The sequence below is a fragment of the Rhinolophus sinicus genome, linkage group LG07 (assembly GCF_036562045.2).
Source record: "Rhinolophus sinicus isolate RSC01 linkage group LG07, ASM3656204v1, whole genome shotgun sequence".
Taxonomy (NCBI): Eukaryota; Metazoa; Chordata; class Mammalia; order Chiroptera; family Rhinolophidae; genus Rhinolophus; species Rhinolophus sinicus.
This window is the reverse complement of record NC_133757.1, coordinates 12,983,373-12,997,707: the sequence shown is the minus strand read 5'-3', so window position 1 is coordinate 12,997,707 and position 14,335 is coordinate 12,983,373. Positions and strand designations below refer to the sequence as shown.

At 38.5% G+C, this 14,335-nt stretch overlaps 1 protein-coding gene across 1 annotated transcript in view; it reads left to right on the top strand.

Moving 5' to 3' along the window:
- Positions 1 to 459: 459 nt before the first annotated feature.
- The window catches only part of TRUB1 (TruB pseudouridine synthase family member 1), a 32,220-nt gene continuing 18,344 nt past the window's right edge, over positions 460 to 14,335 (top strand). The window contains exons 1-3 of the mRNA XM_019725235.2: positions 460 to 787; positions 4,082 to 4,180; positions 11,198 to 11,253. Coding sequence (XP_019580794.2) covers positions 502 to 787; positions 4,082 to 4,180; positions 11,198 to 11,253 — 441 coding nt within the window. The 5' untranslated portion in view covers positions 460 to 501. The remainder of the gene's footprint in view (positions 788 to 4,081; positions 4,181 to 11,197; positions 11,254 to 14,335) is intronic.

The following is a 14,335-nucleotide window of genomic DNA, read 5'->3' as shown; positions in this document are numbered from 1 at the left end:
TTACATTCAGGTGTATTTTAATTCTGCACCGTGAATCCAACAGCACAATAAATTGAAACAGTGAACCAAGAGAGCCATAATTCTTCACAAGCCGCAGCAAAAGTCAGAACTTTAAGTTTTTTATTCTTGGATGCTTGGTCTTCTTAGTTCTTGGAAGGGGACCGGGCAGGTGGAATGTGACACGATTTCCCACCAAAAATATACAGTCTCAGTGTTCGGGTTATATAACTCTAAATTACACTTGTGGCACCGAACTAACACCACCTAAGAAGCAGACAGGGTTATAGCAGAAAAACCAATCGTCTCATCAGAGCCCTCAGAAGGCCACCTTTCAGCCAGCACAGGAAGGCTACGGACTACAATTCCCACAAGCCTTTGCGACCCTCCACCCATCAGCATAGCTTCCAAGTCTGGGAAAGATGATGGGGTGTCGGGCGCACGCCTCATTGCGTCATTAGCGTGCGACGCTGGGATACAAATACAGGTCTGGGCTACAAAAGCATGGCAGCTGTCGAGGCTGCCGTGGTGTCGTCGTCTTCTTTGGAAAGAGATACAGCCCCAGTCCCTCGAACTGCAGGAACAGCTGCAGCAACGGCCGCCACCTCGTCAGCGACAGCTGCGGCCGCGGCGGTCGCGGCAGCGGCCAGGACTGGATCTGAAGCCAGGGTCTCCAAGGCCGCCATGGCTACTAAGCTGCTGTCCCTGAGCGGCGTGTTCGCGGTGCACAAGCCCAAAGGGCCCACTTCAGCCGAGCTGCTGAATCGGCTGAAGGAGAAGCTGCTGGCAGGTACTGCAGCCGGGATGGGGACCAGGCTGAGGCGGTCGCCGCGAGGGCGGAAGCCGCAGGCAGCTCTGGGTTTGTGCGCGCTCATGGCTCGAGATAAAAGGAAGGTTAAGAGAGAATGTCCATTGAATTAGATCTGGACCGAAATCGGGGGCGTTTGGCGCTTGGACCTGCCCCGACGTGAACTCCTGTAGCCTAGTTGGCACTTGTCTCTCTCAAGGGAACAAAACCCACTTATACACAAATAAACCTCAGCTCTTGGGCACACAGCCAATTTTCTGTAATCTCACCCCTCAGGAGCCCCCCCCCCCTTTTTTTGTTTGTTTAGTGTAGATGAACCCCACCCAAAGGACGCACTGACTCTACCCCCAAAGTTGCATTCTTAAAAATATGTTGGAAATGCAGATATTACTTCGTTAACCAAGACTTAATACAGTGGTTTTCACGTAGGGGCATAAGAATTACTTCAAGTCCCTTTACAAATGCAGGTTCTTAATCCCTGCAGTCCCAGAGATTGTGATTCTGAGGGTCGGGGGTATTTTTAGGAAACTGCATTTTTAAACTTGCTCCAGGTAATTCTGCTGTAAATAGTCTACAGACCACATTTTGAGGAACACGGAATTTAATTCGGTCATTTCTCTAAGAGCATTCTTTTTGTTTGTTTTTTCATCTACCCTGGGAGAATATTAGAAAAGCCTGAGGGATCTTGCAGTTCATCAGCTCAGTAGATATTTCAGTGGCATCAGGGAAGCTTAGCTGTGTTGAACACCTACAATTAGCCAGGTCTGTGCTGGCTTAGAAGGATGTGACGATGAAAGATACTGTCTCTTCCTTTAACTAAGCTGGTAACCTAGTAATTTCTGCAGCCTTTGATGGTAGAACTATTTAGCCAGATATTCAAGGCCCACCAGAGTTTGGCCCTGGTCTGTCTTTCTATTAAACCAGTACAGGAACTGCCTTCTTACATTGTTTTGTATCCTCTGGCAAACTTGACACCTATTTTATGCAAAAACAAGTTATTCTGATGAAAATTTGTTAACTGAAACTTACACAATACAGATGAAAGTGCATTTTGGCAATAGGTACATTCTTGCAGATGTTTATTTCCAGTGTTATATCTACTCATTCTTTTGTTAAACTGTCCCTACACTTTTGTTACCTGTAGGGATGGGTGATACAGTGGATGTTGAAAGAAGGAATTGCACAAGGACAAGCTTTGCGGTGTCTTCTCACAGTTGTTTCCTTCACAAAATTGCTGCTTTCGTTTGGCCTGATTTGTTAGCCAGACTGGTTTTTTTGATCCTAAAGGTTGTGATTACCATTCTTTCTCTCAGACAGTTCCTAATAGGACCAAAGCCGTATCCTGGCCTTCTGGTTAATCTGTCTCCAAAAACTGAAATTTCTTCTTGAAACTTGGTTAAAACTGATTGTTTCAGGGCTATTGCTGAGCCATTTTCTGGAAGCCACTCACTCAAATATAGGTATTGCTATTACTACTCTCCATTTCTATATTGCTTGTAATTGGCCTATTCTATATTTATATTAGCTAGACCAGGAATCCCTAAATGCCTTTCTGACTCGCTGTCATAATTACCTGGGAAGATTCTTAAAGATACAGATTCCAGGGCACCATATTCTAATGCCAGCCAGGTTGGACAACCACAGTCAGTGGTCACAGCCTCTATGTGTTAACATTCCTTGCCTTCCCTTACATCGATTCATGTCACATTAACATCCCTGCTCTTCTTTGTCTGTTTGAATCCTTCAAGGCCTGAAACATCAGCACTTTATAGCTAGAAAAGACCTTATTAATTCTTCCATGAATGGTACCCGTGGGGTGAACCAAACTCCAATATAGTAGAGGTGGTATGTCCTCAAACTTGAAAGGGGTAAATTGGAACACAAAGGGACAATTAGCAAATTTATAGGCCTTCATACTCCAAGGAATGTCAAGTTGAAAATACAGAGAGATCCCCAAAAGTTATCTATAACTTCATGGATGAGAGATCCATAATGGGTTGCAAGTGAAAGGAGAAGGGTTGGAAGCCTAGGTGTGGCCTTTTAGGTGTCTATTAGAGCAGACAGCTGTGCCCTTCCAAGCGTGGTGATGTCATACTCAGAGAGAGGCACTAGGACTGTTCCAGATACCGTGGTTCTGTCTCGGTAGGAGGTCATTACATGGTGAGGCTGAGCAACCCAGCACTTTTTTTTTTTTTTTTTTTTTTTGCCAATTAATCTAGCTTTTCCACTACATCTTTGCTTTCCCCCTTTTCCTTAATCTGTCCTCGCTTTTCATTTTCTTTTGCTCCATGTTCTATTTTCTCTGTGTCAGTGGTAATAAGGAAGGTTTGACGGGCTTGGGCAGTCTAGATCAGTACAGCTGTTCCTGCTCTTCTTTCTTATTTGAAGTCCAGTGGCCGGTCAGTGTTCTCTCAGGATATTGTTATATGCCACAATAACAACAACAATAACTATTAATACTATTACTTCTGCTGCTACTACTATTTCTTACTGTTACAGTGCTTTTTTTTTTTTTAATTTCCAAAGCACTTTCAGATAATATTATTTCAGTTTATCTTTATAATAGGAATATGAGATAGGGCCAGGCTGGCATCCTTTTTTTTTTTTTTTTAATCTAAATGCTTCGGAGGTTAAGAAGCAATTTGTTTCCTATTTCCCACATAACCTTTTGTTGGGATTAACTTCTTTAAGGAAGTGAGAGTTTTGATTAGAAGACGACAATGAATACTGATAGTTTGGGAATTTGGTGTTCTTAGGAGTAGCCCTGTATGTTGGGAGATGTGCTCCCAACTGTATGTTGGGAGATGTGCTCCCAACGTTAGGTACCTGGGGGTGCCAGAAAAAAACACGAGGAAACAAAATAGATTTAAAAATGAAATTGAGGACTTTTAAAACTAGCTGCCTATAGGAAAACTAACTTCCCTCTGTCCCTAACAGCCCACTGCTATTAGCAGTTTACCAGATTTTGGTGGGTTAGCCTGGATATTTAACCACTTTTTAAATTTTGTTTCCCCCCCCGCAAGAAAATGAATCTTTGTTTCTAGATCACTAATTTTTGGAATATTATTTTGTTTTGTAATTTAGGGAGTATCTATATATTTTTACATCTTTGTTAGTAATGTTGCTAATAATATTGTCATAATCTTCATGTGTTAAGTTTGTACAGTACTTTTTATTTGTTTTGAATATTCCATCCACCCCCACCCCCTCATATTTATGGAGAGTCTACTTCATTCATCTTGGTAATTACATTTTTTCATCCAATTACTCTCATAGAAGCTGGAATGCCTTCTCCAGAATGGACCAAGAGGAAAAAGCAGACTTTGAAAATTGGGCATGGAGGGACTCTAGACAGTGCAGCCCGAGGAGTTCTGGGTAAGAAATATGAGTGGAAGTTTAATGTAACTGTCACTTAATATCAGAAAGAATATTGATTGAAAAAAGGTGAGAAAAAGCCATGCCATTTTTAGGCTACTGTGGAGTATTTCAGATCTACTGGATTTATAGTGCCATCTTTTAAAGAAGCCCTTAAATATTATGAGGTATACAAAACTATTAGAAGTAGCCAATTTTATGTGTGGTTTGGACTTTGAGAAAGGGTTTGTATCTGTGCAGAAAAGAGTTAACAAAGCAGGCCCAAAATCACTGTCTTTAAAAACCCTGCTAACAAGTAACAAGGCTTGCCCTTGGCTGGCATCTGGAAGTTTGGGGTGTGGGGAGTGTTCCCACCCTTCCCTGTCCGATAAGGGTAGTTTGCTGTACCTCCACTGTGTGAACACTGGGTTTATACCGGACACCTGCTTTTCTTCTTGGAGTCTGGAATTTTGTCCCACCATGCAGGTAGAGGATGCCTGAGTGACCATTCCTCTCATCTCCCACAATAAAAACTTTGGGTGCTGAGTTTCTAATGGGTTTCTTTGAGCAGGAAGATTGCACACATGTTATTGCTTTCCTCATTATTGGAGAAAGGAGCGTACTCAAGTGCTCCCCACCCCCATAGGAGAGATAAGCAAACCTGGGCATGCATTTCTCCAGTGTCTTCGCCATGTGATACAGCTGTGTAACTTGACTATGTCACTGTAGTAAGTCTTAGCCGTGTATGAATTTTCCTTCATGGAGTGGTCTTGGGGACTCACAAAAAGGTACATGGCTCTGTTTTTTGTCTGTGTTGAATCTGATCTCTGAGATCAGCTCTCTTGAGAAGGTGAACCTTATAGTTCCTGAGAAGTCACTTTCTCCTGAGCATTTTAGTGCTTATGGAGGAAAATGGTAGAATTGATTGAGGGGAGAAAAATCATTTATCCTTTTTATTCTGGCATCAGGTAGAGGTTCTGAAATCTATCTTTACGCACTACAAAAGTGTGTATCAACAGGCTAGGGATGCTTTACAAACTTTTTCTGTAACTACATTCTGTCACAGAAATATATACATTGGGGTTCCCCTACTCTCCCCTTTCTCCATATACTAGAAACAAACTTTATGGAATAATACTTGACCTTTTCACATGTTATGATGTTTCATATTTTATTCTATTTCAGTTTTTAAAATGCAGATCATAATCCACTGAATTGATTTAATTATGCACTAATGGGTTGTGACTCATGGTTTATAACCGTGCTACAGTATCCAATCCATTTTATTAGAGCTAAAATTAGTTAAAAACAAACAACAACGAACCAAATCTAAGTGATCCAAAGGAAACGAGTACTTATTTAGAAGGAAAGGATCAAATTGGTGAGGAAAATTATCGGTATGATTTTGCATTTTCTAAAATTACAGATTTTATTTAACTCATGTTGACAAAAATATCTTAAGGGTAAAATAGAAAAAAAGGAAATCCATTTTCTTGAATTAGAGAACTCGAATAGGCAAATTCTGACAATTTAATGTTATTATTTCCTACTATATCTAATGATATCCATTTGTGAAGCACTTACTATGTACTTAGCACATTTATAAATTATATACTTTAATCCTTATTATAAACCTACAGGGTAGGTATTATTATCCCCATTTTACAAAAGAAACGAAGACCCCAGAGATAAAACAACGTGTGCATTATCATAGTTAGTGAGCGGCAAAGTCAGGATTTGAACCCATGTCACTTAGTTCCAAAGCCTCTGCCCTAGTGGGGTGGCACACACCTGGCACGCCTGCTTTTGTTCCCTACTCTCCATCCCCACCCCAGGAATTCCCAGGCATCACAGCATTCTTTGCCATTGGTCCTAGTTGTGGCTTTACAGTTCCCATCCTTTCAGAACTCCTTGAGTTGAAGCTGATTTGTCATAACCATTCTCTTCTACTGTTTTCCAAGGCACAGCACCGTAAGTGTAAGAAGAGAGAGGATAAGATCTGCTGCTTATTTATGAATAGACCGATTCTATTAATTGCTGGTGATATTCTAGGCAGTTAGTGAAATAAGTTTATTTTTTACTCTAAACCTATGGGATGTTGTCAAAACTTACATTTCAGCCTTACAAAAAGGTGGCATTTGACTGAGATTTGAGTAAGTAGAAGAGACTGTATTGCAAATAATTTTTCATTTGGAAGCTTAATTTACATTTGAGCACACAGGAATCTTTATGATAATTTATGTTCATATGTAAAATTTATGAATTTATCTTGTAAAACTGATGAATAAGAAAGTTTCCAATAAAGAATAGAGTGAAAACAAACAAAAAAAATAGTAGGTATTTTAGTCACAGCATACGAAATATTTTTTGTCTAAGTTAGCAGTTGCAGAGACTGTTAAGAGACGTTGATTTTTGTTGCATGGTGAAATAAACACAGCTCTAATCATACATGCGTTTGAGTACTGGCTGCTTTATTTACTGATTACACACACCCTGTGCAAATCCTGTAACCTCTATGAATTTCAGTTTATCTCTTAAAAAGGGTAGTATCTACCATAACTGTCAGAAGGTTTATTGAAATATCTCATGAAATATTATAGAGCTATATACTGTAATCTGAAGTTCTTCATAAAGGTATTTAAAAAAAAACAAAACAACTGGACCTGTATGAAAAAAAATACTTTTACTTTCAATATTTTAGATTGTTTTTGCTGTTTTTTTCTTTGTAATGTTAATGGAAAAAATTTAAGAATTTAGCTGACAATTTAAGATATTTGCAATTCAGGTTTATAATTCTGTTAATCTATTATATATATATATATAGTGTATATATATATATATATACATACATACATACATACATATATACATATATATACGTATATATATGTGTATATATATATATATATATATATATATATATATATATATAAAATCTACTATATAATTCTGTAAAGAGGGCTTGCAGAATTCTCCAAAATCTTGTAGTAGGCAAAATAATGGCCCCCTCAAGGTATCCACCTCCTACTCTCTGGAACCTATGAATATGTTAGGTTACATCACGAGAGGAAGTTAATGTTGCTAATCAGCTGACTTAAAGAGATTCTCTTGGAATACCTCAGTGGGCCTGGTGCGATCACAAATAGTTTTTAAAAGTGAAAGAGAAGGCAGGAGAGAGAAGAGGTGCATTGGATTGATTGCATTGCTGTTATGGAGTAGGGAAGGGGGTCACAAGCCAAGGAATGTGAGCATCTTCTCGAAGCTGGAAACAAGCAAGGAAATTGCCCCAGGAAGGCTCAAGAGAAAGGTTCTCCCCTTGGGCTGCCAGAAATGAACACAGTCGTGCTGATCCCTTGAATGTTAGTAAAACCCATCTCAGACATCTGAGCTTCGGAACTAGGACAATAACCGCTAAGTAGGCAAACTAATACGCACGTTTATTATAAATTACTTAAACTGGAAACGGAGTTTCTATATAGCACTTTAAAAATTTTTATTTTTTAACTTTAGGAGTTATAAAATCACAGTGGGACAATTAGGAAATAAAGTTGAAGATAAAAATTATTCATTTTTTCCCCTGTCAAACAATAATTATTGTTAATATTTTTGCCCTAGTTCCTCCTGCTTTTTGTCTGTGCAAATTTTAAAAATTGAGCTGTTTTACTGCATGTACATTTGTATCCTGGTTTTTGTCACTTACATAATAACATAAGCATTTTATTATGTTAATTAAAAGACTCTTTGTAAGTGTTTTTTCTTTTTTTACTTTATTGAGAAATAACTGACAAGTATAGTTGAATATATTAAATTGTTGAAATCATACCAAGTATTCTCTGACCACAGTGATATGAAACTAGAAGTGAGTAACAGGTGGAAAGCTGGAAAACTCACAAATATATGGAAATTAAATAACACACTCTGAACAACCAATGGGTCAAAGAAGAAATCAAAGGGAAATCAAGACATACCTTGAGACAAATGAAAATGGAAGTGCAACATAGCAAAATTTATGGGATGCAACAAAAGCAGTTCTGAGACAGAAGTAAACATTATTTTTAATAGCAACATAATGTGCTGCCATATGGATAAAATGTAATTTATTTAACCGTTTCCCTATTTGAAGTCCTTGACGTTATGAGAGCTTTGTTAGTAGAACTGATTTTGTGAGGAGCATCTTTATGAATAAAACTTTTTCTTTGTTTTGGATTATTAAGATAAATTCCTAGAAAATACAGGTCTTTTAAGATGATTGCAAGGGTGTCTTAGAATTAGATAAATGGTAGTAGAAGCTTCCAACTGCAAAAAGCTTTGGAATTACATGAGTAATACCCTTGCCTGTCCTAACGTGGCTCTCATCATAAATAAAGTCTACTTTTATGAATTGAGAATAGAGTACTAGGCCATTTGGATAGGTTTGGAGATAGTGAATGTTTTTACTAAGAAACATTTGCGATCAGAAAATTTGAGAGAGGGAAAATAGTAACTGAGATAGTGCTTGGAAAACCCTGTTATTCATTCATTCTCCTAATTCTTAACACTTTTTCAAACTGTTGTGTGTTTGCTCATGCTTTTCTTTTCAGATCAATTCCTAATCCCCGTCTTCTTTAGTTGTATGGAGACCCTGCTGATCTTTCCAGATTCCCCTGAAATGCAGTCTCCTACCTGTGAAGCCTGCCCATTTGCTCTTTATCTTATTAATGTAAAACTTCATTCTATTCTTTGTTTCTGTTAACTCACAGGGCTGAAACTGCTCTTATTCCTGTACCTATACAACAAGTACTGAATAAAGTTTTGAATGATTGAATGGGGAAAAGTTGAGTAAAACTGTTGTCCAGTAAAGTGTCCCTTGCATGAAAGCTGCTTGTTACCTGGGTTTCAACTCCAGATAATTTTCTACATGCCACTTCTGTATTGGTCTTCCTCAAATTCTGCTCTCAGGATCGCCAAACTTCAGTGGGCCTTGGTTTTCCTGGATATAAAATTAGAGGATTAAGATGGGTAACTCGAAGATGCCGTCTTGTTTTAAGTTCTATTCTGGGTTACTGAACTAGCAGAGAAAGCATCATTAGTTCAGCATTTCAACCATGACTAACCTGAACATGTCAGCCTGCTCTTGAGAAATCCCTGCTCTCTGGCTGATAAACCCACTGTGCTCATCGTTGTATCTGAAAATTGGCGCAGTTTGTTCCTTCTTTAGAACATGGTTCTCTCTCCTCTGTGTTCAAATCCTATACATCCTTTAAGACCTAACTCAAAGTCTGTCTGAGATGCTCGAATGAAGTGTCGAATGAAGTGTCCTCTGCCCTCTTTAGCCACTTAAGGTGCTTCCTCGTTTATCTCCTACAGCAATTATTCTCTTTTGACACTTAATTCACTTTGACACTTAATCGTATACTATCATTATTTAGTGTTATTAATTCAGACCACATTTTTCTGAGCACTTGTGATTTCCCTTGTCTGTGTTTTCCCTATGAGGTTATAAGCTTTTTCAAAGTCAGGAAATATGCTGTTCCATTAAAAGCATTCTTGGGATTGTGTGCTTAGTAGCTGCTCAGGAAATACTGATTGGGGGATTCTTGAATGGGATAAAATTGCATTGAATGTTTGTTGTTACTGTTATACAAAGTTTTTGTCTTGGCAGTTAGCAGCTACTGTTGGAAGAATACTGTGCTCAATAAAGGATGCTAATGGCAGACAGTGTTTTTCTTAGTCCTTAAACCAATATGACTATCGTGGAAGCTCAGAAGGGGTTTGGGATAGACTATGAAGGAGTTGGGATTTGAGCTGGTTTCAAAGGGTGGACTTGGAATACTTTACGAGGGAGTTGGTGCTATAGGCCATGGAGGGGGGGCTTTGTAGTGTGCAATATAGGTTTTCAGAAGTGGTTATGGAATGGTATGCCTTGGAAGGGGAAGGGATAGGAAGTAGAAAAGCCAGGTTTGCAATGGTTTAGGCTGATTCAGGCTGGTGGCAGTGGAAGAGAGCTGAGATGAGTACGGTGGCAAGGGGGAGGGACAGGAAGGGCGTCTGCTCTTGGGCAGCCTGGTGTGCATTTGACCTCCGCCTCTTACTGGTTGTGAGATGCTGGGCAAAGTTCTTAGTCTCTCCCTGCTTCAATTTCCTCATCTGTAAAATAGGGGTAATAGTATTACCTTTCTTTATGGTTGTTAAAAGGATTAAATGAGCTAATGCATGGAAAGCATTTAGAATAGAATTTAATACATGGTAAACTCAGTGAGCGATAGCTGCTATAAATATTAATGGTAACTCAGCATGCCAATCATTTCTCCTTGTTTCTTGGAATTCTGAATTGTGGTTATATGAGTCCTTTTACAAAATTGTCTCCATTGATGAGAAATACTTCAATTCTTACAAAAATTTGCTTGCTATTTAGTGAAGAATTGACTCCATCCTCTCACCCTCACCTGGTGAAATGTGTGGTCATAAGGATAAACAATGTTTGATATTGAAGAGACAGGTGGGCCGTTGTACTTTATACGAGTATGTGGTCTACGTGCAAGTACATTCTCCAGGCTCTCATTTACTCTGTATTCTTCTTTGTCTTGGGTTGATTTGTTATGTTTCTCTTTTCTTGATTGTATACTGCTGGGCACTAATCATCTTTAAATGGTTCGTTAGCTATGATGATGGTTTTTTCTTTGTTTAATAATGAACTCTGTCAAAAGACTTCATCATACCATGGTTAATTGTATCATGGATTTTTCACTGATGCCCATAAAAATTCCAGTGAGTCCTTTGAGAGTTTTCTAAAACTTTTTATTATCTAATTGACTGGGTTGAGGTTTCTACCATGTTTTTACACTTTGATAAAGAAAAAAAAGTCTCCTATTCCTTCTTCGGAATTTCTTAGTTGCGAGACAAGTTCCACTGACTGGAGTAATGGGAGCCCTCAAATTATGCTAAATATATGCTCTTTTGTTACATATGCCAAGAAATCATGACCAAAAAAATATGTAGAGATTTTGAAAACTGCTTTTCAGAATAGAGTGTCATAACATTTCTTTCTTTGATTTGTAGTGGTTGGAATTGGAAGGGGAACCAAACTGTTGACCAGCATGTTGTCAGGGTCCAAGGTAAGATTACTGAAATCGTTCTGGTTTTCGTTCTTAGAATGTTTTTCCTAATGACCATGTGTTGGATTTTATCAATTAAAAATAAGCTATGTAAATTGCATGAATGAGTGTCAGTCCTGAGTGTTAATCACAATGCCTATAATCATGATTAACTGAGAATCAAAATATTGAGACTAGGGGGCGGACGGGTGGCTCGGTTGGAGCACAAGCTCTGGGCAGCGGGGCTGCCAGTTCGATTCCCACATGGGCCAGCGAGCTGCACCCTCCGCAACTAGAATGAAGTCAATGAGCTACCGCTCAGCTCCCGGGTGGCCAGGTGGCTCGGTTGGTTGGAGCACGGGCTCTCAACCACAAGGTTGCCGGTTCGATTCCCACATGGGCCAGTGGGCTCTCAACCACAAGGTTGCCAGTTCGATTCCCACATGGGCCAGTGGGCTCTCAACCACAAGGTTGCTGGTTCAACTCCCTGAGTCCCGCAAGGGATGGTGGGCTCCGCCCGCTGAAACTAAGACACAGCTCCTTGAGCTGAGCTGACGCTGAGCTCCTGGATGGCTCAGTTGGTTGGAGTGCGTCCTCTCAACCACAAGGTTGCTGGTTGACTCCCGCAAGGGATGGAGGGCTGTGCCCCCTGCAACTAGCAATGGCAACTGGACCTGGAGCTGAGCTGCTCCCTCCACAACTAAGATTGAAAGGACAACAACTTGACTTGAAAAAAGTCCTGGAAGTATACACTGTTCCTTAATAAAGTCCTGTTCCCCTTGCCCAGTAAAAAAAAAATATATATATATATATATATATATATATATATATATATATATATATATATTGAGACTATACACTGGAATTCTTAATTGGAAAACAAATTTGACTTATAGAAGAAAAACTCGACAGTGCCCATAATTTTAAAAAATTATATTTAGTTTTTTAATATAATTATATGTCTTAGATGAAAGAGAACTTACAGATCCTAAATTTACTGGCAGATAATCTTTAAACCTTGGAATTTTTATAGGAACAATACCATTTTGTAAACTATGCACTTTTCAACAAAAGACATGCTTTGTTCAATGGTTACAAATATTTGCTAAAGAAAAGAATTGGGCTTCTTTCAATGAGTTACATCATTCATCTGTTGGAGCAGCCTTGACTGAATTCAAAAGCACTTTTGGAGGTGCTTGAAAGGAGTGAGGGGGAAGGGTTATGCAGACCCTGGGGCGGTCTTAAACCTGTGGACTGCTTCAGGCATTCAGTGAGTGACCCCCAGGAGGGAAGAGCAGGGTGGGGGGCACACTGGTGCAGGATGTCAGAGTGGCTGACCTTTCTGGGTTTCTCTGTTTTTCCTTAGGAAAAATGACTCAATTCTCTCTAGGGGTCTCTTCTAGCTCTAAAAGGGATAATAATACCTGTATTCTACTTAGTAACCAGGTTATAATAATTGGGGTTAGGGGCCAGTGAAAATGCCTGTGGGAGGAAGATTAGTAAGCCATTAGGTAGAGAAGAATTTCAGCAAGCACCTGGGCTGAACTTTTTGTTTCAAAACCCTTGCTCTAAGTGGGATATAGATACTTGGTAACGTGATTTTTGTCTAAATTGTTACTTTTTAAAAAAATGTGGTCAAAGACCATTACAAATTGTTTTCATTTCATTGCAGACTAATTGATGACTTTTGCAAAACATAATTAAAATGTTATGGCAATGCCAAATTGTTGAATAAGTTTCTAAATACCCTCATTTTCTGAACTTTTCGTGAATCCTTGCCCTTGTAACCAGCATCCACACTTTGAGTGGCACTAGTCTAAGTAAGCTTTTCTTAAGATAAAAAGCCCCAGGGAGCATACAGCCTTTGACATCACATTTTAGTTAACTGGCATATAACCTGTGTCTTTCAGTTGGAAGGAATCTTAATGCCTTAGATGGAAAAATTTCAGTGTGGCTTGCTCTGCAGTCTTCAGAATGTTGGTGTTGAAAAACCACAGAATACAAAAACTGTTAGCATGGACGAGTTTGGTTGTTTTACAGTAAATTTGTACACTGTGCTTAAATACTGACACACAGGGTGTAGAATCTGTTTTCTGAGACATGTTTTTTTGCCAGTTGCTTAATACTTGTTTCTTAACTCCAAAATACAAGTCTTGGTAATTTTGATACAGGATTATCCCTGATTTTTATTTTGTTTTTTAACATTATTTGGTATTTTCCAAAATCTTTACAATGAACAAGTGACTTTTAGAATAACAAAAAAGATACATTTACATGAAAGAATTTATTTGGGTTTTCCTAAGATAAAATAGGTTGAGTTCTTTGGAATGTTTATTATCCACCCCTCCACCCCCAACCACAAATACACAAAACACACACTGTATGTTATTGAAAGGTTTTGCATGTAAATTCCAGGCGTATTTCCAGAAATATGACAACTGGAAATGTAAGTACATCATTGGCTATGGCTTAACTTTTATCACAAACCATTTTGGTATTCAGCTCGGAAAGCTGAATGGCATACAGTGAAATCAGTAATCCTCAGTAACTTAAATAGAAAATCCTTCATTACAGAAACCTAGTTCGTGGGTGTTTCACATTTCAAAAACAGGATTATTATCTCATTAGCTATTTGTGTTTTTTATACTTTTAATTTTAGATTATGTATTTGTTGAAAAATTAAACCATTTAAATTTTACCTTTATGTTGAAGATTATATTTTTATCAAAAGTAATCGAAAACTGTTAATGAATTTTTTAAAATTCATTTTTTTATTTTTAGCACTGGAAGGTATCTTAGAGATCCTCTTATCCAGTGGCTTTCAAAACTTTTTTGACCAAGACCCACAGTAAGGAATTTGTTTTACATCAGGACCCTATATACACATACATGTATACAAAATAAAACTTGTATCAAACAACTTTAACACTATATATAGTGTACTCTTGATATCTTTCCTTCTATTTCATTTTTTTTTTATAAAAAGGTGCCTGCAGCCTCCTAACTGGACACAGACCTACTGTTTGACCTAATGTTTACTCTTTTCCACTTCCTACTTTTACAGGTGAATTTTCATTTGCATCACAGACAGTTAGACTTGGAT